The 22,498-nt window shown below is 34.3% G+C and overlaps 1 protein-coding gene across 2 annotated transcripts in view; it reads right to left on the bottom strand.

Annotated features, from left to right (window-relative positions):
- NCAM2 (neural cell adhesion molecule 2) overlaps window positions 1-22,498 on the bottom strand; it is a 289,433-nt gene that overhangs the window by 85,587 nt on the left and 181,348 nt on the right. For both annotated transcript variants that reach the window (XM_048293643.1, XM_048293644.1), the window contains exon 9: window positions 10,354-10,504. In XM_048293643.1, the coding sequence (XP_048149600.1) occupies window positions 10,354-10,504 (151 nt within the window). The remainder of the gene's footprint in view (window positions 1-10,353; window positions 10,505-22,498) is intronic.

Here is a 22,498-nt window from a genome sequence, read left to right as displayed (position 1 = left end):
TAACTGCAGTTTAGTATGCTTAAATGGTTACAGAATTAGTCTTTATCAAACATAAACACACATTATATTTAATTTCAAACAAAGCATGAAAAATAACAAACCTTAAAGCCAAGGCTTTGAAAACATATGGCTGACTATTTTATATGTCTACAAAACCTGGTTCCATCAGTTTTATAAAATAACTAACAAACAAATTACATTAAAAACCAGAGTATTTATCAAACAGTTCTATAAATTGAAAATAAATGGAAACCAAGTAGAAATGAGAAGGTGGTCCTTCTCATAGGTTTACATATGTTAAGGATCTTTAACTGCAATATATGTACTGTTTAAAAAAATAAAAGATTCAGTAGAAATCAGTTAGAGAATTAGAACCATTAAAAATTAATAATGTGCTCTGCTTAGCTTCTATGTAATTGAGAATTAATTTACACCTGACAAAATTCAATGCAGGGTACAAATGAACTGTTCCTTTTAAGCATTTTTACATAAAGTACTACCAGTTAAGATGACATATTAGAGTTCTAAACAGATAAGTAGAAGTAGGAGCTTGAATACACTCCATTGGAAAAAAAAAAAAAATCAACCCTCAGGGTATTTCTTAAATCTGAACTTTTAGCACTTTACTGAAAACGAAACAAATAAAACCCCCCAAAACTGAAAAAAGATATAAAAGTTACCACTGATATTATTTTATTTATTTATTTATTTTATTATTTAATAAATGCACACAATATCATAGAATAGCTCAGGTTACAAAGGACCTTAAAGATCCCCCAGTTCCAATCCCCTGCTATGGGCAAGGACACCTCCCACTAGACCAGGTTGCTCAAAGCCCCATGCAACCTGGCCTTGAACACTTCCAGGGATGGGATATCCACAGCTTCTCTGGGCAACCTGTTCTAGAGCCTCACCACCCTCACACTAAAAAAAATTTCTTCCTAAAATCAAATTTCTAATAACTCTTTGTTTAAAACCACTGTCCTTGTGCTATCACTAAGGTTAAAAGTCTCTCTTATAAGCCCCCTTTGCACACTGAAAGGCTGCACTTCTCCTCGGAGCCTTCTCTTCTCCAGGCTTATCAACTTCAACTCTCTCAGGCTGTCTCCATAGCTGAGCTGCTCAGGACCTCTGATCACCTTTGTGGCCCTCAACTGAACCTGCTCCAGCAGGTCCATGTGTTTCTTGTATTTGGTGTCTCAGAACTGGATGCAGCACTGCAGGTGGGGGTCTCACAAAAGGTGAGTAGAGGGGTAGAATCACTTCTCTCGACCTGCTGGCCACGGGGCTTTGGATGCAGCCCAGCATGTGATAAAGTTCATAAGGTTTTATGGTTTGGCTATGAAAGATTGAGTATTATTTTGGAGAGATGAGGCAATCCAAATGAAAAAGATGCCTTGAAGGAACAAAGACGTTATCACAAAGATACAAAACTAAACAAAACTATTCTATGAGTGTATGATTCTGTAAGAAATTTTAAATTTAGAATGACGCTATGGCACCAGCATCAGCTAAACTCAAGCTGTTCATTTTCCCAAACAAGAAAGAAATTGACAGGTCAGCACTCCAATTAGAATGAGTTCTGGATAACCTGTGTAAGAAAATTATTGAAGAGAAGCAAATTCTGACCTGAAAGCTTTCTCTAGCATTTAGATATCCTTGTTAGTTATAATGTCCAGGAACAGTGATTCAAGAACAGACTAATACATCACCTGCCTTGTCCAGAAGGTAATTAAATTACTGACGACAAAGATCCAGCTCTGGTGTATGTTTGGTGCCCTACACAAAATTAGATATAGCAAATTACCTGATTCAGTACATGTGTCCAGACAACTATAATGGAAAACTGGTGTGCAGAATCAGATTTGCACTTCTTAATTTAAGAACATAGGTTTTAAAACTTTTGGCTATTTGTTCCCTGGGAACATATAATAAAAATATGTGACAGATTGTCAGGTCTAAGACACTGGGACATTTCCTGCAGTACATTATTGGAAGTCTCTCTCTAAGATGATTAATGCTGGCATAAGTTTCCCATCATCAAGGACTTTAATAAACCGCATCCTCTGGCAAATCTAGTACTGTCCTTGCCATCGATCCTGTAAAAGTGCCTCAATTTTTTGTAACTCTGCCACAATTTAGTTAACAGCCATCTATCTTTCTCTTGTATTTTCTCCCTCATACCTTTTTCAATAGTTAATATTTTAAAATGAATAGCTCTTCCTTGGATATGAAGTAGAAGAACCTCCATAGACAAGTACAGTAACTGTCATATATTCATTTGGAAGAAGAAATAATATTAGAAAGACTTCAAAAATGTGGTTAGGTGACTATATTTTAATCTATAATCATCCTTACAAGGAAAATAGGAATTGGATAACTTCAGGATTACTAACTTTCACTTTACTGCTACTATTGCAATCATGCGGCTTTAAGAAAAAATATCCAAGACCTGCATAGGAAGTTTCTACATAGAAAAGCAAATTAAATTCATCATATATTGGTTTTAAATTGCCATGATTATTAGCTAAAACCAGAGGGGTCCTTTTGTCTGGAATCCACCCCATGATTTCAAAAGTTTTGAGAGGTACATGTTTCTTTCACAGCAAGTGCAGAAAACACCACACTTCCTGTAAGATTTCCTTTCCCCTGCCCCATTCTCTTGCTTCCTCTCAAAATTCATTAGAATATGACTTTGATATTCAATAGTATGATGCACTATTAACTGATTCTACATTTTATGAAGAGTAAGAGCCCCCTCCTACTGGCAAGCAGTACTAGTTCCTGGAAACCTTGACTAGGATATTATTTTTAATATTCAAACAACATACCAATTGCTCCATTTCCCTAAGATACATTTTGCTAGATGCAAAGCATGTTGATAATTGCACATTGAATAATGGTGGGCAATGAATGCATGTATGGCTCAGGTGCTTGGTACTGCCAGAGTTGCAGAAATTCAATGTACCTATTTTTCTTTGAATTTCACTTGACATTAAGGAATTGTATTTAACTTTAAAAGCAAACACAGAAGCCAAACTAAAGCCCCAAGAAATTTTAATTTCATAGAAATGTCTGCTTTGAATTGATGTATCTCTCTAAAATTACCTAAACTAGTTTAAATTAGGAGAAGAAATTATAAAGAAAACATAGCTAAGTAAAGTAAGCTAAGTCTGCCACTAGTGATGTATAAAATAAACTGTTTGCAGATGTCTATCAATCATTTTGTATGCCTGTAAATCACCAGCACTGGCTATCAGATCTAGCACAGGAAGACTCCCCCTACAGATCTATCTCACTAGCAGCAATTTTCATTTTAGTAATAAAATCATCAAGTGCTGCCAAGTGTTAACACATTATTCTTAAATGGTACCAATTTGTACCAAATTTTCAACTGTTACATGTATTCCAAGACAGAATTACTGGAATAATTTGGTATGGCCTGACTTCTCCATCAAATATCAGATGACGTAATTCTCTTACAAGCAGAAGTGAAAAACTGCAATGCTTTTCTCAAACCAAGATCCTAATCCCATCTTTCTTCTTGTCCTACATGTCACATTTTCAGAACAAAATCCAGTCTTTACCTTCCACATGTTACTACCTGTCACCCTTACCTCCACAACCTGCCTCCTTATTGATACCATCCCTCCATTCTCTAATGTCTCTATGTCTCTCTCTCATACATTCCTAAATCCTAATAGCTGCTGTATGGAGCAAGAACTCTTAGCCTTTTCATCTCTTTACTTAATTTTTACATGCAGCGATGTCCAGAAAGCAACAAATAAAATCTCTAGAAACTTGTTTTGTTCAAGTTTCAAATTTTCAGCATGACACTTATCATATCACCTGATTATTTTCTTCATTATACTCAGATGCCTTGATTCTGCTTTGATGGATCTATCTTGGAGGTACAGAAAGGGAAAAGGCCACTATGCCTTTTTTCATTCACAGGTCATCACTGTGTAATATAAACTACATTTTGTGTAGTATGTAAATACTTGTGAAACCATTTAAAGTTTATCACATTAATTATCAATGTAAATATTTAACATTGTTAGCCTGTAAGACCAACTCCCGAAGTAGAACCATCCTCAAGGAAGCATCAGAAAATTCTTCCTTGTTTTTTCCTTTTTTTTCTACCTTTACTTTTCACAATTGCATATGTGAAAATTTATGTCAGTAAGAAAAGATGTTGAGGCATATATACCTATTAATGACTGAATTATTAGAAGTGAAACAAAAAAAAAGGCAGATTATTTTATTTATTAAAAATTGTGTTCTTCTATTAAGAGAAAAGTGGCTAACATTTTATTAAAAATCTACTTTAAATTATATCAAGTTAATTGCAAGGTTAACCAGATCATGTAGTAGAGAGCTCTCTTCGGTAAAAATTTATGAGAAATTTCTAATATGAATATCATGTGTAACAAGTCATTAACATATATTTAAGGAAAATATTTTTAGGATGGCATTTTTGTTTCAAAGTATTTTTACAGGCTTTTGGGCTAAATAAAAGGTAGATTTATTATATAGATGAATAATTTCTCCATTTTACCACACTGTTGTAACATCAGAAAAAGACAATGGATGCATTAATCTCTGCTTCACTATGGGAAATTTGGTGAGATGGTTTCGGAAAGTGACTTTATGTAATAAACGTCATCTTTTGCACAGAATTCAACTTTCTTATCCCCTTGAAGTCACTGCAATGGCATACTAAACTTCCTTCTGTGCAAGTGCACAAGGTAGTCAAAGAAGGAAAATGGTAAATCTTACAACTGACATTCATAATGTGTCAAAATTACCACACTTATTTAGTGATGTTAAAGATTGACCTTTTCCATATTTGCTTTCTCATTTTAACCTATAAATTTGACAGGAAGAAATGTAACTAAAGCAAATAGTATTTTATTAGAAAAAATGGATTTTTTTCTACAGTATTTCAATATTTTACTTCTCTTGATTATTTTTCCTGTAATTTTTTTCTGTCCTAGGCCATATGTGTATTTATTAGTTTTGTGTGTTGGCTGTAATGACAAGATAGATCTGGGTCCTCATGACTAATGGATGAAGGAAAGGTGTAAAGAAGACAAAGCCAGGTTTTTTCAGTGATGTCCAATGACAGGAAAGAGGCAATGCCTTCCAGCTTCAACAATTCTGTGACTCTGTGAGTAGTGATGGGATGTTGCTGCACTGGTTTCTGTTAAAAGAAACAGAATCCAAACAAATCCAAAGTATGAACTGCTTGAATTTATTAGGATTAATGATAGCAGTAGGCAGCTGAAACTTTTGTGACGTTTATCACAACATTGAGGTTTCCCAGAGAACCTGTGGATGACCCATCCATGGAAGAGTTCAAGGCTAGTTTGGAGGGGCTCTGAGCAACCTGGTCTACTGGAAGTCGTCCCTGCCCATGGCAGGGGATGTTGTAACTTGATGACCTTTAAGATCCCTTCCAAATCAAACCATTCTATGATAACATTTCTGACATCCTGTACACAGTAGTAGCATTTTTACCAATTGAAAACCTTTCTTCCTTGAAGGTAAATATAATTTGTAGCTCAATCTGTTGAACCCACTCTTAAGTAATTTTGTTATGTATTTTTTTGCGAAGGTATAAAATTAAATTGCATGAATCGAAAGCATCGCCCTCAACTGCAGTGCAATACAGCTAACACACAACAAAGCAAAAGAATAATCAATTCAGGAAACCAAGTTCAATATGGCAACAGTAATGAGCTTGGTTTCAAACTGTGGCAGGGAATAAAAACAAACACAAAGGAAAAAAAGACTGTTACTGATGAGCAATACAATAGTATAAAAAATACTGCACAGTTTTTTTTACAGGTAAAGACTATATTGCACATGCCGCATGATTATTTTTATTTTTACCACTCAAAGTAGATACTTAACTAGTAAGTAATAAAACTACAAAAAATCATGTTTGGATGAAAAGCAGTATTTAGAAAACTTCATATTTCTGCAAGACACTATAAATTATTTAAATGCATTTTTTAGAAATTGCTTTCTAAGACATCATTTTATCAACTACTCACATGGCTGATCTCATACAAAAATGTACCATGTTACTCAATGCAATATATTTGTCATAGATGATTCTATCTCAAAACACTACTCTTTTGAGTACTGTGAGGAAATAGGCATTTTTGGACCATCCAGCATATCTAATAGCTGCAGTATCAGTATTGAAATTGAGAGATTTAACTAAAACAGTGATGTGAAAACTGGTAAATCCAGCTAAAAAGGTCTCTTAGTCAGGATGCTTCCTGGATAGCGTATGGGAAAACAGAGAATTTTCCAAAGGACATAGCTTAATGCCTTTTCTCCAATAAAAGGAGTACTGTCCACAGGAATTTGCACCTGGTGATACAGAGCAGTCAGAAACAGTAGCATCTTACATAACGTGTACACCTGGGAGGACAAAATTAAGTGAGGGCTGTGAAAACTTCCGACTGGTTAATGACAGTTTGAACACAACGAAGGGAAAACTGTAAGGCCGCATAGACAGTCTTTCAAGGATCATAAATGTTGCTCATTACTGGCTTGTTTAAAGCTTTTCCAACTTAGTAATGATGTTAGGGCACCCTAACTAAGAATAACAATGTGACGAAAGATGAGCCAGCACACTGAACATGTCAAAATTAAGATTTTTCTTTCTCCAATGCTAATTATGCAATGAAAAATTTGTGAAACCCAAGAACTAATGTGTTCTCTCATCACAATTTTTCTTTTATTCAGGTCTGTGTTATGCTTTTAAAGACAAAAAATTACCATTTAGAAATGTAAACATCTGTATAGGAAAACTAACTTTGAGACACCTGATACTGTATGTAAAATCAACTTCACTAGGGTTTGTACATTTAGCTTCCTCAGGCTCTCTTGAAAATCTCATCTTAGTATATGGCCTGCTTTATCTTTTTTATGGATTTCTCTAATGTTTTTTATTTAAAAGAAGAGTTATTTCTCTGTCTATAATAAATATGTAGATAATAACTATAGGCACATCTTAATGTATTCCACCACAAAGGAACTTTTCAATTGATTACTTATTATTACTATCATCCAATACACACTAGGACTCATATTTAAAACCAAATTTTGCAGTTAATGAAATCCATTAATAAGTAATATTTGAAAATGTTATTTTATATTGATGTAATTTTGATTTATTTTTCATACTTTATATAAGGAAAATTAAACATAACAAAACACAAAGATGACTTTGTAGGAAGAAATCCTTAAAAATGCCCCCGCGTTCCCTACAATTCATGTCTGCTCAGCATTTCCTTCAGATAAAAGTCAGGGTTAACTGTGTCCAGTTCGTATCAAACCTGGTAATGTCTTCGTGTCCTGGAGAACTGCTCTTATCACCAGGAGCAACCCCAACAGAGAACAAGGATAAAGCATGGAAATTCTGTGCAATCCTACTGTCAGTTTAAATCTCTGATAGGGGTCAGTAAGTAAAAAGATGAGACAGTGGCAGAGAGCACTCTGTGCCTTCATTAGGCCTGTTTGACTGAGCTGGCATTAAAGGATGTGATGGAAACAGTTTCCTCTCCTGACTACACAAACTGTCAAATAAATAATAAAATATAAAGAAAAATGCTGTATTTTTGTTACTAGCTCACAGAAGGGCATAGCTGCATTGTTTATTTTCATCTAGAAACTGGAGAACAATATCAATAATTAAGTCCTGCTTATTTATTTATATTTTAATTTTGAAATAGTTATTAAAGGTTTATATGAGAATATTTTTAAAAATAATAAAAATTTCTGTTAAAATGGCTTAACTACAAAAGTGAGCCATACCTGAATAAATTCTCCTCAAAACTTGTTCGGAAGAGAACAAAACCAAAATAATGGAGGAGAAAAATGTAAAATTTTGAACGGTTTTATGCAATTTTGTAAATGAATATTTGGGAAAAAAAAATCTAAAAGCCTTGATAGCAATGTCAGTAGCTGCAATTAATATGCTGAAGAAATGCCTCTTGGAAAATATTACAAGGAAAATCAAATTTATTCAATAGTGACTTAACAGAATCCCCCCATTTTTACTAGTTCACTACAAAAATACAAATTAGTTGTTTAGTTTTTGAAGCTGAACCTTTTGCTGAAATTCCCCAGCTTGGAACTTCTGAAGTGCCATAACTGGAATGACAGATAACCATGACACTGCTTCATAAAGGAAGGTATTGGGGAACTGGGGAAAGGACTGTCCGCGCTTTGGACAACCCCATGGAAATGGGGGCAATGAGGTGCTGAAAGATTCTTTGAAGGGGCTGTTTTCCTTTGAAGGGAAGTTTATGGCAGAGACCAGACTGATGGGAGATGAGGCTGGAAAGAGGCACTTCCTCCTGGGGACATTATTTTAAAGAACAGGAGAATTCTTCACCATTAAACATGTATTTTCTTTCCTGAGCAAGACAAATAAATTATATTTGAAGCTCATACACCAGTGCAAAGTTATTTGCAAAGGAAAGCAAAAAATTTCTCACTCTCATTAATCAGAATATGAGACAAACCTATATTGTATCACCCCAGAAATACCTGCTTTGCATCATAAAACTACGTGACTTAAAGGAATTGAGGAAAGTTGTATTTCTGTTATTCAAACAACACGTGTGCTGAAAAATAATTACATTTGGGTTAAACCTCACTATCAGTTAAGTATTTAAAACTTAAAACTCCAATTTTAGTAATATCATAATAAAAATCTTGTGTTATACATTAAAAATAATTGTTACAATGTGTGATTTCTCTGATGATAGAATAACATTTCTGTATTCTTTATAAACTGTGTTTCCTCAGAGGATTTTAGAACGGTAGAAAATTTTGTGCTGTATCAAAAACTGTGTCTACCAAAGCATAAATTCACATTTGATTGTTCCCACAGACATTCAAAATTAATTCTGCCATGCCATAATAATAAGACTATGTTCCTTTTAAATTCTTTTCACCTCTTCTAAAACTTTTACTCTGAAAGGAGTCTTAGGTTAAAATAATGTATTGTGTTTCATAACGTGGTGCAACATACCTCTCTCTTCTGAATACAAAACATATTAATATTTAATGTTAAAGCATAGCACCAACACAACCATAATCAAACCATGTATTTCATATCATTATGTGTAGAGTCAGCAAGATTTTAAAGAAACTTCACTTAATTTGCATATTTATCTAGGTTTTTTTTCTTTTATATACATACAAAAAATTATCATTGCAGTCATTAAAGAAAACAAATATAGCAAATTAAGATTTATTTCTTAGGTCTTCTGGGTTGGCAAATCTCTCCATTCTTAACACCTAAAAATTCTTTTGACCATTCCTCATTTTCCTTTCAGATTTATATTCTATGCCACAATGCATTGCTTCCCTGCCAAAAAAGAACACACAGCTGTATAGTGAAAGCACTTTCAGAACTCCTCAGGAAATCGCTCCGTGGTCTGCAATCATTACTTTTATTTCTGTGCCACAGAATCCTATTCCAGCTTTTATCTTCCCACTGGAAAGAATTTTTCTGTTCAAAGACTAAGTTCAAAGAGGCTCACACAAACTCTATTGGAGACATTAAAAAATTGTATCAAGAAAATTCCTAGATAAATGGAAAATCAATGAAATAAAAAAGAAGGATGTTTATTTGCCTGTTTTCATTTTTTGAAGACCTTGGCTCGTGAATTTGAAGAACAGTTGAAGAAGCAATTACCTGATGAATTTTTTTTATATTTCAGATTTATATCCTCTGAATGGCTTCTCAAGCATCAGACTCTTCTAAGAAAAAATAGTCTCCTTTTCTCCTGGATAAAATGCAAGAGCTTGGAATAAAGACAATCTCTAAAAGAGACTGTTACAAACATGGTAACTCCAGGAGGGGTTATAATAGCGGCTAGAGACCTTTTAGGGATTAGTAAATCAGAGGACTCAGAAACAAAAAACAATATTTGTTGAATCTTAGAAGGTTAAGCCCAAAGCTGAGCTGCTGCTCAAATCAGCCCTTACTTTATCCCACTGAATACTTTTCATTCCCAGTGGTTTCAGCTAGCCCAGAGACTTAAAGTTATTAAGCTCAGCCTTAAGTTAATGGATAATACCACTGGAATATGATTTCAGAAGAAATCCTGTCCTACTTAAGTCACCAACACACCAACAAGGCTCTTGTTAATTTCAGAAAAGACAGGATTCTTCCACAGAATAATGAACTACAGGACATGCTTTCTTCATTTATACAAGTTTAATCATGAATTACCGTGAAAAAATGACCTTCCATTAAGAATGTACTTTTTTTTTCTTTTAAAACAAATTTAAAAGAGAAAACAAAACATTAGAACTTACATTCAATATCAAGGTACATGCTCTTTTGGTGCCCACCAATTCTACTTGCCGCTTCACAGTCATATCTCCCTGAATCTGACAACTTCACATCTTTAATATGCAGTGACGATTTTCCATGCTGCCCTTTGACTTCTATACGGCCATCTGGGCTCTGTTTACATTGATTCAGGAAAAAAGAAGGTTTTATATATTTATATATCAGTGTAGAATTTATATATTAAACACTATTGATAAGAATGACTGAAAGCATCTCTTCACCTGTGGTGAAGTTATTACTGACAGCTAAGCAACTTCTAAATTTTCCAAATAAATGAAAAAAAAAAATGTAGAAAAACATGTTCTCTTTCTAGGCAGTATAATCAAAGGAGTAAGTACATGCTTAAAGGAACATTGTCAAGGGAAACCACAAAACGTATAAAATTATGACTGCAATAGTGAACTGCATACTCAAAACTTCTTTATGATCTCACTCACTGTGTTATGATGGTGTGGTTAAGAAAAATGCATAGATACAACATTATATCTTAGATTACAGACAGCATTATCTGTGGTCCTCACAACCGCAGCTCTGAAACTGAATGGAAGTAATGCCTCAGACAATGAGCAAATCCCAGAAGCTCGCAACTGTTAAAAAAACTTGAACCATAAATGCAACTAGAATTTCTGGATTTCAGTTCCTTTTCATTCCATGGAAAAGGGCAAGGGAGAAAAATGAATGCTACCTTCCAATTTTCTAGAATATAAATTTTATAAAAATCCTTATCCATAATGACTGTCCTTCCCTCTTCACTGTGCGTCCCCACAAATTATTTGAATTTAAAGGGTATACAAATATTAGGGAAAACTAAATGAAGTAATTTAAAGAAAAAGTCCTCTTTTGATGCTTTAATCTTCATGAAGTATTATGCCTGAGGAAAAATAAGTTATTTTCTTCTGCTCTTTACTTATAGAATCATGCAATACCTTGGGTTGGAAGGAGCCTTAAAGCCCATCTCATTCCAACCCCTCCTGCCTGGGCAGAGACACCTTCCACTCGACCAGGTTGCTCAGAGTCCCATCCAACCTGGCCTTAAACACTTGCAGGGATGGGGCAGCCACAACCTCTCTGGGCAACCTTTGGGAAATTTGTTGTACTTTGTTGTCTCACTTTTTTTCTGTTTAAGGGAAAAAACTCCACAAGTGGTTAAAAATACAGATATTAACCTACCTTCATTATAGTAAGGTAGAAAAGGGACGAAAACCCAGTAACTGTATCACTGCATGACACTAGACCTGAAGCAGATTTTTATGTTCATTCTATAGTACAAACACTCAAGTTTATTGCATTTTACACTAAATACTCACCAAGTGGCAGCTGATGTTTAAGTGGCTGAGCTTTTAGCTCAGTACAATTGTTCCTTGACTTAATACAGGAAGTGTGCACACAATTTAGATCTTAAAAATATTTGATGTAAAGCAGTCAAATGAAGCATGCTGTTTATCATGATTTCTACAGAAAGAAAAGTGCTCTGATCCTTTGTCAGAATCCAAATAGACTGAATTTTGTTTCCTGTGAAAATGACGCAGCATAGGTACATAAATGAAAGTTCTTGAATACTAACCCAGGAGCCAACATAAACCTCTTTGGACTAGTAAAAATCAGCAAATAAGTTATCATCTTTAATACTGAAAATTTTATTTCCAAATTATGCTTAAAAAAGGAAAATAAAAGTTATGATGTTTCTAGTAAATGTGTTACAGTAGTCAATGTCATGGCTTTTGGAAGGAATTCTTGGGATAATTAAAATGCAATTTCTTTAAAATAAAACAATAAGTTGTTTTCTAATGTCTGATATACAAAGAACTTGTTTACATATAAGTAAAACAAGTACTTTATATGACATAGTTAATAACAGTTATAAGCATTTTCTTCCTTTTTATTTAAATATTAAGCATGTAATACCATGGTCAAACTACATTATTCCTACCTAAAGCAGCAATTTAATTTCTGATTTTACCTTGATGACAAATATTTCCTTAAGTTACATTTAAAATTGTGAAACAACCTGTGGCAATGAATCATAGGTACTATAGTAAATACTTCATTAGTGATTCATTAGTTCAATACCAATCCCAAATACTTTAATTCACTAATATATATTTCACTATAAGTAATTCCATCTATCCCTAAGCACATACATGAGTACTAATAGATGTTATAAAACAAAGTAATAATAAAAAGAAGCACAAAGATCCTTAAATTAAATGGCTTTTAAAGTACTTTCTCAATCTCATTTTAGTTTATCTAATTATTTTCTAATACTGATGGAAAAAAATTAGTCTATACTCAGTATAATTTTCCTATGTTCTCACATTCTCTTAGTCGAATGCAGATGATGTAATATATCTTAGATTTATAGGTAGGACAAAACCCAAGCTAATAAATACTCTGAATGATAGGAGATTTTCACATATCATTTATTCTTATAATCAAATATATTGTAAGAAACACCGTAAGAGGGATTTACTAGGTTCAAAGTCCATAAATGAAACAACAATTGTAGGCAAGAAAATATCACTAGAATTATCATAAAAATATGCATTTACTAAAGATAATTTCTACTTTTTTAAAGTTCTTGTGTTAAAATTGCTGACTAAATCAAACAAAATTTCTAAAATGTGTTCTGTTTCATTGCTTATATTGCATATTATACTGTCACTTCTTAATAAACAGTTTAAAAAGTCCTGTTCCCCGAGTCTATTCTGCAGATGGATAGGTGGACAAATCCATCTTTTTTTTTTTTTTTAAAACATGGTGCAACACCTGATTAAAGCTATACTGATAGGCTGGCATTCCTGAAGACAGAAACACATGAAAGAAAACAAGAGTGTAAATACAGACCAAGAAAATTCCATTAACAAAGAAAGAACTAAATACATAAATGAAAGGAAACGTTTTGATGCAGGCATCTCCACCTGTGAGAGGAATCCCAGAATATGCTGGTGATGACCACATGAAATCAAAAACTCTAGTTAATATGGGGAAGTTTCAAAAGGACTTCAAAAACACTGGTGTAGCTGTGTTATATTCCTTTATAGTATAAGTCAGATAAGAGAGATCTGGGTAAATAATTCAAGGACATGTTATGATGACACAAAAAATTACAATAACACTGCAGCACCAAAACATGAAGAGACACACATATAGGAGCACTCCATCTGCCCAGTAATCCTCAGGAGAAATCCCCACCAGGAAAAAAGCTTTGGAGCTGCCAATGGGCCAAAACCAAAATAGAGGCATAACCTCTATAAATTAACAGTGTCAGTAACTCTCAAGCTTTTCTGAAACAATAATGGACACATTATGAAACAATAATGGACACATTGGGATATTCTTTTTTTTTTTTCCCCTTTCAAATGTTATAGCATGAGAGATGTAGAACCTGTATTTTATTTTATTGCTTAATATTAATAAAGAGCATAAAAGGGACAGAACAAACCCCTAGACAATCAGAATAATCTCTGTGGCCCAATATTCATGATTTGTGCTCATTCACTGAATTAGTCAGTATCTCTTACTACCATGGAGCATGAACAATCATTGAGGTCTCAAAAGAATGAGGTTAAGACAGTTCCATACAGATTTACACATTCTTTAGAAAGAACAACTATGTTAACAGACACACTCTTAGACATTGGAAGCAGGACAAAGCCTTCAGAAGTTACATTTTCACATCATTTTAGAAATCCTAATAAAATCTTAAATAAAATATTTTTCATGTTTAATGTTAATTGGAGAATTTCATAGAAATCATAAATAGAAGTGGGGATTTTGAGGCTTTGGTGGTGGGGTTTTTTTTCCCCACAACTTCATCACCAGCATAAAGCTGAAATACAAGTGAAAAGTCTTCAGCAGAGACTTTGAAAAATGTTTTACTTAGGTAAAGTCATTTTGTGATTTTATCCTCTTAAAAAGCATGTTCCCTAAATTAAGAAACAGAAAAGCCCTTTTATTTTGAATACTGATAGCAATCTAGTTCTCTGTTGCTGGTAATGAAAACTTTTCTACAAAGGTCTCCAAGTAAAACTATCCAAAATGACACCACATAAAAAGTAACTTCTGGGAAATAACAAAAAGGTGAAAATTTTCTGCACTTGGCAATATTCTTACCTATGTAGTTAAACACAAATGACTCCTATGATAATCAAAAAATGAGAGATATTGCATAATTTGAGATTAGTGCTACAGGTTCTGTAAAAGTAAATATATATTTTTGGTTTTGATAAAATTCTTGTCATACCATACGTGTTATTCTACTCCTTGACTTCTTCTGTCATGCTTTTCCTTCCTGAATGTCTCAGATAATTTGTAGTTCCACATGTGAATATTCCCAAAGGCGTGACCAGCTGATGCTGACCTGACTGGTCTAAACACAGCTTCAAAGTCAAGAACCAGAGTTCTCAAGGCAGTACCAGAACAATGATAACTGAATTTCAAGGGTTCCACATGCAGAGAGGATGGGGATGTGATGAGACAACATCCACAAGGAGACAAGGACAGCTTCTGGAACAGAATAAATTATTCAGGTACCATGGAGTGTTCAATCTGCAAAAGTCCACTGCCATTTTAGTAAAATCAGTGTAATTTTTCAGGAGGGGAGAGTTAGCTGATTACGATGCTCAGAAATTGTCGTTCGCTTACTAACTGTAGAAAGCTGCGCTTGGGCAGAGGTGGATGGTGTGGTTAGTGGATGAGTTTGATTTATCAGCCAATGCTCCAGCTCCCACTGAGGAAATGTAGAACCAAATGAGATGAAGTTGTAGGGCTGCCAAAATTTGCATTTTGAGTTGGCTGAAAACAAGAATGGAAGGTAAGAACAGTTGCAGAAATTGGTGACTCATTTGTAGCTGGATTTTAGTAATATTGCTTGGATGGTCAGAGCAGCTGACTTCCCTCCTAGAGTTTACCATTTGGCTGTCAAAGTACTCCTTCAACCCCTGAAGTCCAAGACTGCAAGCAAAAAAATCCCTTCGTTTAAAATCTAGACAAGTTGAAATACCTTTATTTGGTTTTCTTCTAATGTTGAGAACTTATTCTTGAGCAAAGTGCCATCACTGTCCATAGTTAAAATGCTACAGGTCAGTTTTGCCTGTCATATTTACCAAATATGTCTTCTGACACCTTGTGTACGTGAGTATCATTTTGGATGCACACTGCATATATTAACCACAGAAAAGATGAAGAGGTAGTGGCTTAGAATTGAGACTCTTTTTTTCTTTTGCAAAACATGGAGCAACATAGTAAAGAACAGTCACTGTAAGAATGTGTAACTTGAGTAAAAGCTGCAGGTGTTTAAAATTTCCTGCAAAGGATCTGTTTCAGATGCACATGGTTGAAGATCCTCATACGGCAGGGGAGAAGGATTGAAAAAAAAAAATCCTGGTTCTTCCTTCTTTGGATCAAATTGTTAAAAATTGCCAACTCATTATGTTGTCTTGGTCATGTTTCCAGTAACATCACTGAATTTTCAAGGAGAAAACAAACACTAATTAACAGAATCATCTTTGGAATTTCACAAATAACAATTTTTTAAGAAGTTTTCTGATTTCATGTTGTGTTCGCATCCACATGAGATGTAACTTGAGGTCATATACTTCAGGATGATGCTTCTTATATGTGAAATTTAAGCAGATCTTAATTGCCCATGAAAATGTTTCTTGAAGCAGCATGAAAGATAAGAACTTCTGCAACCTGACATGCTGATACTAAATGATGATAAAATTCCAGAACTCTATTAAATGTACGTGACCAGCAATTCCTAGTCTGAAAATCTACCTTTGATGATGAGAGAAAGGGCTGTTAGTCACAACAGCCATCATCGTGTAGAAGCTGATGGAAGCTCCCTTCTGGATTATGGATGGTATATTCACAATATTTCCCATTCTCTTCAGGTAAATGTATTCTATCCATGCACCTGTTGGAGACAGCAGAAAATTCCAGAGTATTGCTATGTGCATATGCCTTAATGTCCAGTGAATCAGAATAATGCTACAGCAGTGTCTTGGACTTCAGTGACTTTTATAGGAGACCTTGTGATATTTTATAACTTCAGCTTGTTAATTATATATGTCAGCATGCTGCAAATTCCTGAATTTCTAGGAATTTGTTTTTCCACAAAGATGAAATTATTGAAGCACCTATTGTTTGTAGATCTGTAGTGTAGCACCAGGGAAGTCACAAGAAAACCTAATGTTGAAGAAAAAAATACTGTTGTTTTGAATTTCAGTTCAGCTGCAGACACACCAGTTACTTTTATAGAATTCAGACTGTAAATGGCAGCAGGTTCTATGCAGATTGTTAGCAGCATGATCAGTCTCAGGAAAAAACGTGTTCTTGAATGCTTCGCACAACTTTTATAAATTATGAACTGATATTTCATTCATTCATGCTGGAATTTCTTTCAGACTTAAGTCATTATGCAAAGAGATGACACATGAAATCCTGACACCAAACACTTACTGAGACATGAAATGGAAAACTGAACTTCTTTCCTTAATTGGCTTTTACTCAAAAATGAATATGTAAGAAAAATATTTAAGAGAGAAAAAATGATGAGCAGCCATTCAAGATTAATTCTGCTAAAGATGCAAATCCTAGATGTAAATCACAAATCTTAATGATGCAAATCACAAGATATAAATGGTTGATGAGTTTTAAGGGCAAAAATATTAGCATCATATCAAATAAACTTGTAGAGTAGAACAAGCATTAGTGTTGGCCATGATAAATAACAATAGTAATCACAAATGAGCGTTTGTAAGTACAGAAGAAATACTACAGTTCGAATAATTACATAAGCACTTTGTAATGAGAAATCCTGTTTCCCTCATAAATACTGTATTTAGTGGCTTTATTCCTAAGGATTTTGCTGATCTGAATCTACTCCAACACTGCTATGATGCCATTAAAATATGTGACTCAAATGGATTCAGGCCAGCAAAATTCTCAGGAATCTTTAAGTACAATGTTCTCATTCAATACAGACCTCACATAAAACAGACACTAAAAACAGTGATTTTACTATACAACTGCATCTTAGTTTAAAGAATGCAATTTTATTGTAACTTGGGACTAGAGGTGGTAGTTCTGTAACTTTAGTGACCAGCAAGTGAGAACATGGCGAAAAAAGTAAAAAGGAAAGAAACCAAAGAAATCTGTGGCAGGACACACATGAAGACAAAGCATGTAAACTTACTGCATTACAAAATGAACAAAAATAACTTGAAGCTGACCCAAGGCAGGGTGAGGGTGAAGTGAGGGTGAATTGTCAATCCTTTTCTATTTTTTTTTTTTTTTTTTTTGTGAAGAAAAGCTAGCACTGTCAGCTTGCCTCTGGTTTCTGGGTGATTATAAACAGGAAAGGAAAACTAAGAAGCTTTTGCATAACAATTTTAACTATAGTGTTATTTTTCCCCCTTTATTACTTAGATAATTAAATTATCTAAGTATATTAAATTAAATTAAATTTAATATTTAATTAAAATGTTCAAGTTATTATAACTGAACTAAGAATAATCGCTTGGTTTATTTTGTTTAAACTGATATTACTTGGACCAATAACAAATTCTTAAGATATATACAGATTATATACCCCTCCTACCCATGAAACTTTAAAATTACTACTATTGCAAGAATTTCAAACAGAGATTAATTCATGTATATATACATTAATTTCATTTTCACAGAATTCATATTCAAACCTTGACACAGTCTAGCTTTAGTTGCAGGGGGAACTGATGTAGTGAGGTATGCAGAAAAAAAAGGAAGAAAAGAGAAAAAAAAAAAAAAAAAAGGTTGTTCAGTAACTGTATGCAACTTGAGATCCCTCACAGTTTACTGTAAAGTTGATGTATATTTTACTAAAATTATTATGGCTAGACAGCAAATAGGAAGTCTGTCTGGAAATTGGGATGAGGCAGAGACCTGCAGGGGTATATGTAAGCAGCAAGGCTCCCTTAGGGGAAGGAAAGTCACAGAAGGCCAGAAAAAGACACAGCTTGAGTCACAAGGTGAAGGCAACTGTCAGCAGGACAGATCCTGACTTCACAGATCACAAAGTCTTTGCTCACAAACCCTGATAATTCTGGAGGGCTTTTTGCAACTGAAAAAACAAAAGGAAAATGTAGTAGCAAGCAAAATGGAGAAAGTGAGGTAACCTGGACGTAACTGAAAGGGCATTTGTTTTCAAGTAATTTTATTTAATTGATGTCCTGAATGCAGTTCTCAGTTTCTCTATTTACATTTCTATATTTATAAATATGGCTATACATAAAAGCTTATGCTGGATATATCAGCTAAATTGTATGTTTGCTATTATGGAAAAATGTCATGCTACTAGGGTTTAAAATAAGTTGGGAAGGAGATGTTGCAACATGGCAGCACAAATACCCATATGTCATTCTCCTGGGGAAAGTCTCATTGAGAAACAAAATCTTTAAGTCAATCTATTGCTTATTTGCAATCAGCTGCCAGGATTCCTGACTCAGCTGTACACATTAGGAAACGGATTAATTATTATCAGAAGTTATGTACTAGTACATGGCTGAAGAAACAGATCTGTAGTAACACATTAACTGAAGAGACTATGTGGATAAATTAATGACAGCTGAAATATCAGTCATAGCTCTAGAATTCTGGTATGCAGGTAAATTGGGAGGAACGACTGGGACCTGGAAGAAACATAATCATTTGCTGGATGAGGAAGAAAAGGAAAAGGAGGAGTGAGTCAAAAAACGTGAGAAACAGCCTTTTAACCAAGTAATATAACCCTGAGGACTTTAATGTTATGTATAAGCTACCAATAGGACATACTAAAGCATGTTAGATGATCATCTTGCAGTAAAGATTTCCACACGCTATTAATTCATTGAATTTTTTCATAAATGTCACAACTTCATTTGCACAAGCAGGAATTTATAGAAAGACAAAAAATCATCTTATTGCTAATAACATTATTTATGCAACACTTAGAAATTTTAATAGCACAGGTTGAGCCCATGCATAGATGGGAGTTCTTTTGACCATAAATCAAAACTCAGACCTATTGCCCATTTATGGGGTCCTAAGAAATACTGTTTGCTGAATTTTATAAGCTGTCAGTAAGGGATGGTGGAAAGAGTCTACACTTTTCCCAATGTACAGAAATAACACTTTAGATGAACTTTCACAGCCTCTTAACTAGCAAGACATTCACTGGTACATCATCATTGTCCTGTTGAAGTACCATAATTTCACTGTGTTTGAAATCTGAGAGCTGGTATTAGAAGCAAAAATAGTTTATGAGTAGATGCACATGGAGAGATTGCACAGTGAGAATGTGACAGAAAAATATGGGGTTTTTTATAAGCATACTAAGGACATTAATAAATTATCAAAAACTAATTCTTACACAGAGCTTAGATAAAAAAACAAACAAACAATGTATTGAAAAAGTTAAGTCAAAAGACTTAAATTCTCCTAATATATACAGGTACTCAAACTGCCTTTCAGGTTAGGAAAACTGCAGACAGATTTTAATAGCATAAACCACATTTTTGTCAGCATTGCACTTCTGATTGTGCCATTGATTGTGCTCGCTCCCAATGTAGGCAGTATGCAGAAAATGCAACATTTCTTAAGTCTCTTGAGAAGGTCCTGCAGTACATCAGTGAATAATGACTCCAGCTGACTCCAGTCTACAAACTGTGGATGTATTACCTAGTGTAGCATCAGGTGCAGATTCTCTATTTCACCAGACAGGCTACAGCTATTAGGAAGTTCTTAAACCATTAGCAAATAACACAACTGATACTTAGGCTGAAGCTCATGAAACAACCATTTGTGTTGTAGAAGAAATGAATGAATATTCCAGTCCAAGCTTCACTGGTATTGTAGGAAATGTTAGTCCATAAAATGCTCCCTGATAATTTCACTCTTCTTTAGTGTAACACACCTAATATCATCATTGATAACTAAATGGAAAAACCCCCTAATATTGGAAGGGAAATAAATACCATTTCCAAGCCCTTATGGCTTTATTTCAGCCAGCAAAAGCAACACTGCAATCCACACAAAGTACCCCAAAAATATCTATTTGTTGCATAGGTAGTACATAAGCAAATGGATTAAATGGAAAAACATTTTTGAATTTTAAATATAAATTAGATGCAAAAAAGAGTATCCATTTACAGAAGAGATAACAATTTTGGACTTAATTTAAGGTATCCCATTAAAGAACTGCTTAAATTAGTCATGTTCTTAAATTAATATCTTTCCCTAGGTTGTTTAAGCTTTTAATACAGAAGCGGTATTAAATTTTACATTTTCTTGCCCTTTTGTCTCCTTTAAATAATCAAGAACTTTGTCTCTGCTCACTTAATTCCTTCCCAGTAGAAAGTGACCCTAAGGTTTTACTAAAAGGAAAAAGGTACAGAATTGAGAGAATTCTGAGCTAGTGTAATACCAATGCAGACAGCCATCCACACAACATGGATACATCTGTCTCTGTGTATGTACAGGCATTTGGGTCTACTCTGAGTAACAGATAATTTACCTTCTATCCCAAAAGAGGAGTAAGTCTGAAGGGCCCTCTGGTCATGTGGCTAACATTTAGTATTGAGTTGTCAATACAGCCAATACCTCAAAATAATTACTAGCTTAATTTTTGGCTTCATTTACATATCACTGCAGACATTGTTACCTAAAGGAGTGTGTGGAGCTCAGATGACTGATTGAGCTACCTGAGAACTTGGAAATATCCACACTGGCTCACAGCTTTCCTGCTTCCTCAGGTCACCCAGGAAAGCTGCTCTTTCTTTCTAACTGAATACAATCCTACTCCTCCAAAATCAATCTTCTTGCTCAAATACTGTCACCGCCCAAAACTGCACACTTTAGTTTTAGCTCCCTCTAGTTACTGAAGTGTTTGTCCCAACTCCATACTAGTTAGCTGAACATGCCGCAGAGACGATGAAGGAACACCAAAATGTATTCAGATTTCCATGAATCAGGTGGCTCCTGAAATTCTATTATTCAGTGCTCATATGTGGCCCTTTATCTGCTTATGTCACAGGGTATAAACCTCTATATTCTCAACAGCACTACTTACCTAACATTTAAGTGACCCTGTTGGTCAAGTTCATTTATTTACCTTCTTCCAGTCACAATATTCTTGCTCTCTAACTTCATAGTCTTAATATATGAAGCCAAATAAAATTCATTTGGGGCTAAAATCAAAATAGAAGAGAACTTTGATGCCTGATTGAATTGTTTGCAGAGTGTTTCAATTGCATAATCAAACACAATTGTGGCTGGCTACATAAATTGTTCTGGCTTGCAGGCCTGTGCCAATATTGCAACAACAAAAGTATTCTATGATATTGTAAGTAGAAGCTTTTCACACAATATGTAGGTGAAACAGGTTATAACAATTTTCTCCACTTCAGCAGAGAGATTGGCCTTGTACATTTTCCAGCTATTCAAAGGAGAGCTATTTACAAAGAGCAGGATTTGTATAGCTCAGAAAAATAAAGATATCTCCTGGAATCAATAAAAATACCCTAGATACATTTGTGTTTTCTGTGATTAATTTCAAATAAAGACATGATCCTTGATGAGCAAGAATTTAACAGGGCTCACATTGCTGTTTCAAAAGAAAGACAATATATTTCCTACACTGTAGGACTGCTTCTTTTTGTGCAGGGACAAACAACATAAACAAGAAGCAAAAAAAAAATCAGATTCTTTTTATTAACATTTGTAATGGCTGAAGTGAAGTTAATAGGCTTGAGAAAAAAATAGACTTGACCTTTCAAAGAAAAAGATTACCTTTGCCTATTTCCTGATCATGAAAACTATGAAAAACTCTACAAGCTCCAAATATTTATGATTTGCATGCCAATAGAAAGTGAATTCAAACTTGGAAAACAACTTAATTATTAGTCTCTGAATATTTGTTCTCGTAATACTGAACTCTGCAATATTTAGAAACAATGTAATAGGAAATTTCACAGGGAGCACCAGGTTATTATTGCAATGGGAGAAAGCAGAATTCAAACTGTTTCTGAAGTGTTCACTATAAAATTAAAAAATCACAGATTGGGTTTTCTTTGGGGGTACAAGGAGAAT

The sequence above is a fragment of the Corvus hawaiiensis genome, chromosome 2 (genome assembly GCF_020740725.1).
Source record: "Corvus hawaiiensis isolate bCorHaw1 chromosome 2, bCorHaw1.pri.cur, whole genome shotgun sequence".
NCBI lineage: Eukaryota > Metazoa > Chordata > Aves > Passeriformes > Corvidae > Corvus > Corvus hawaiiensis.
Note: the sequence above shows the minus strand (reverse complement) of the source record. Positions and strands in the feature narration are given on the sequence as shown.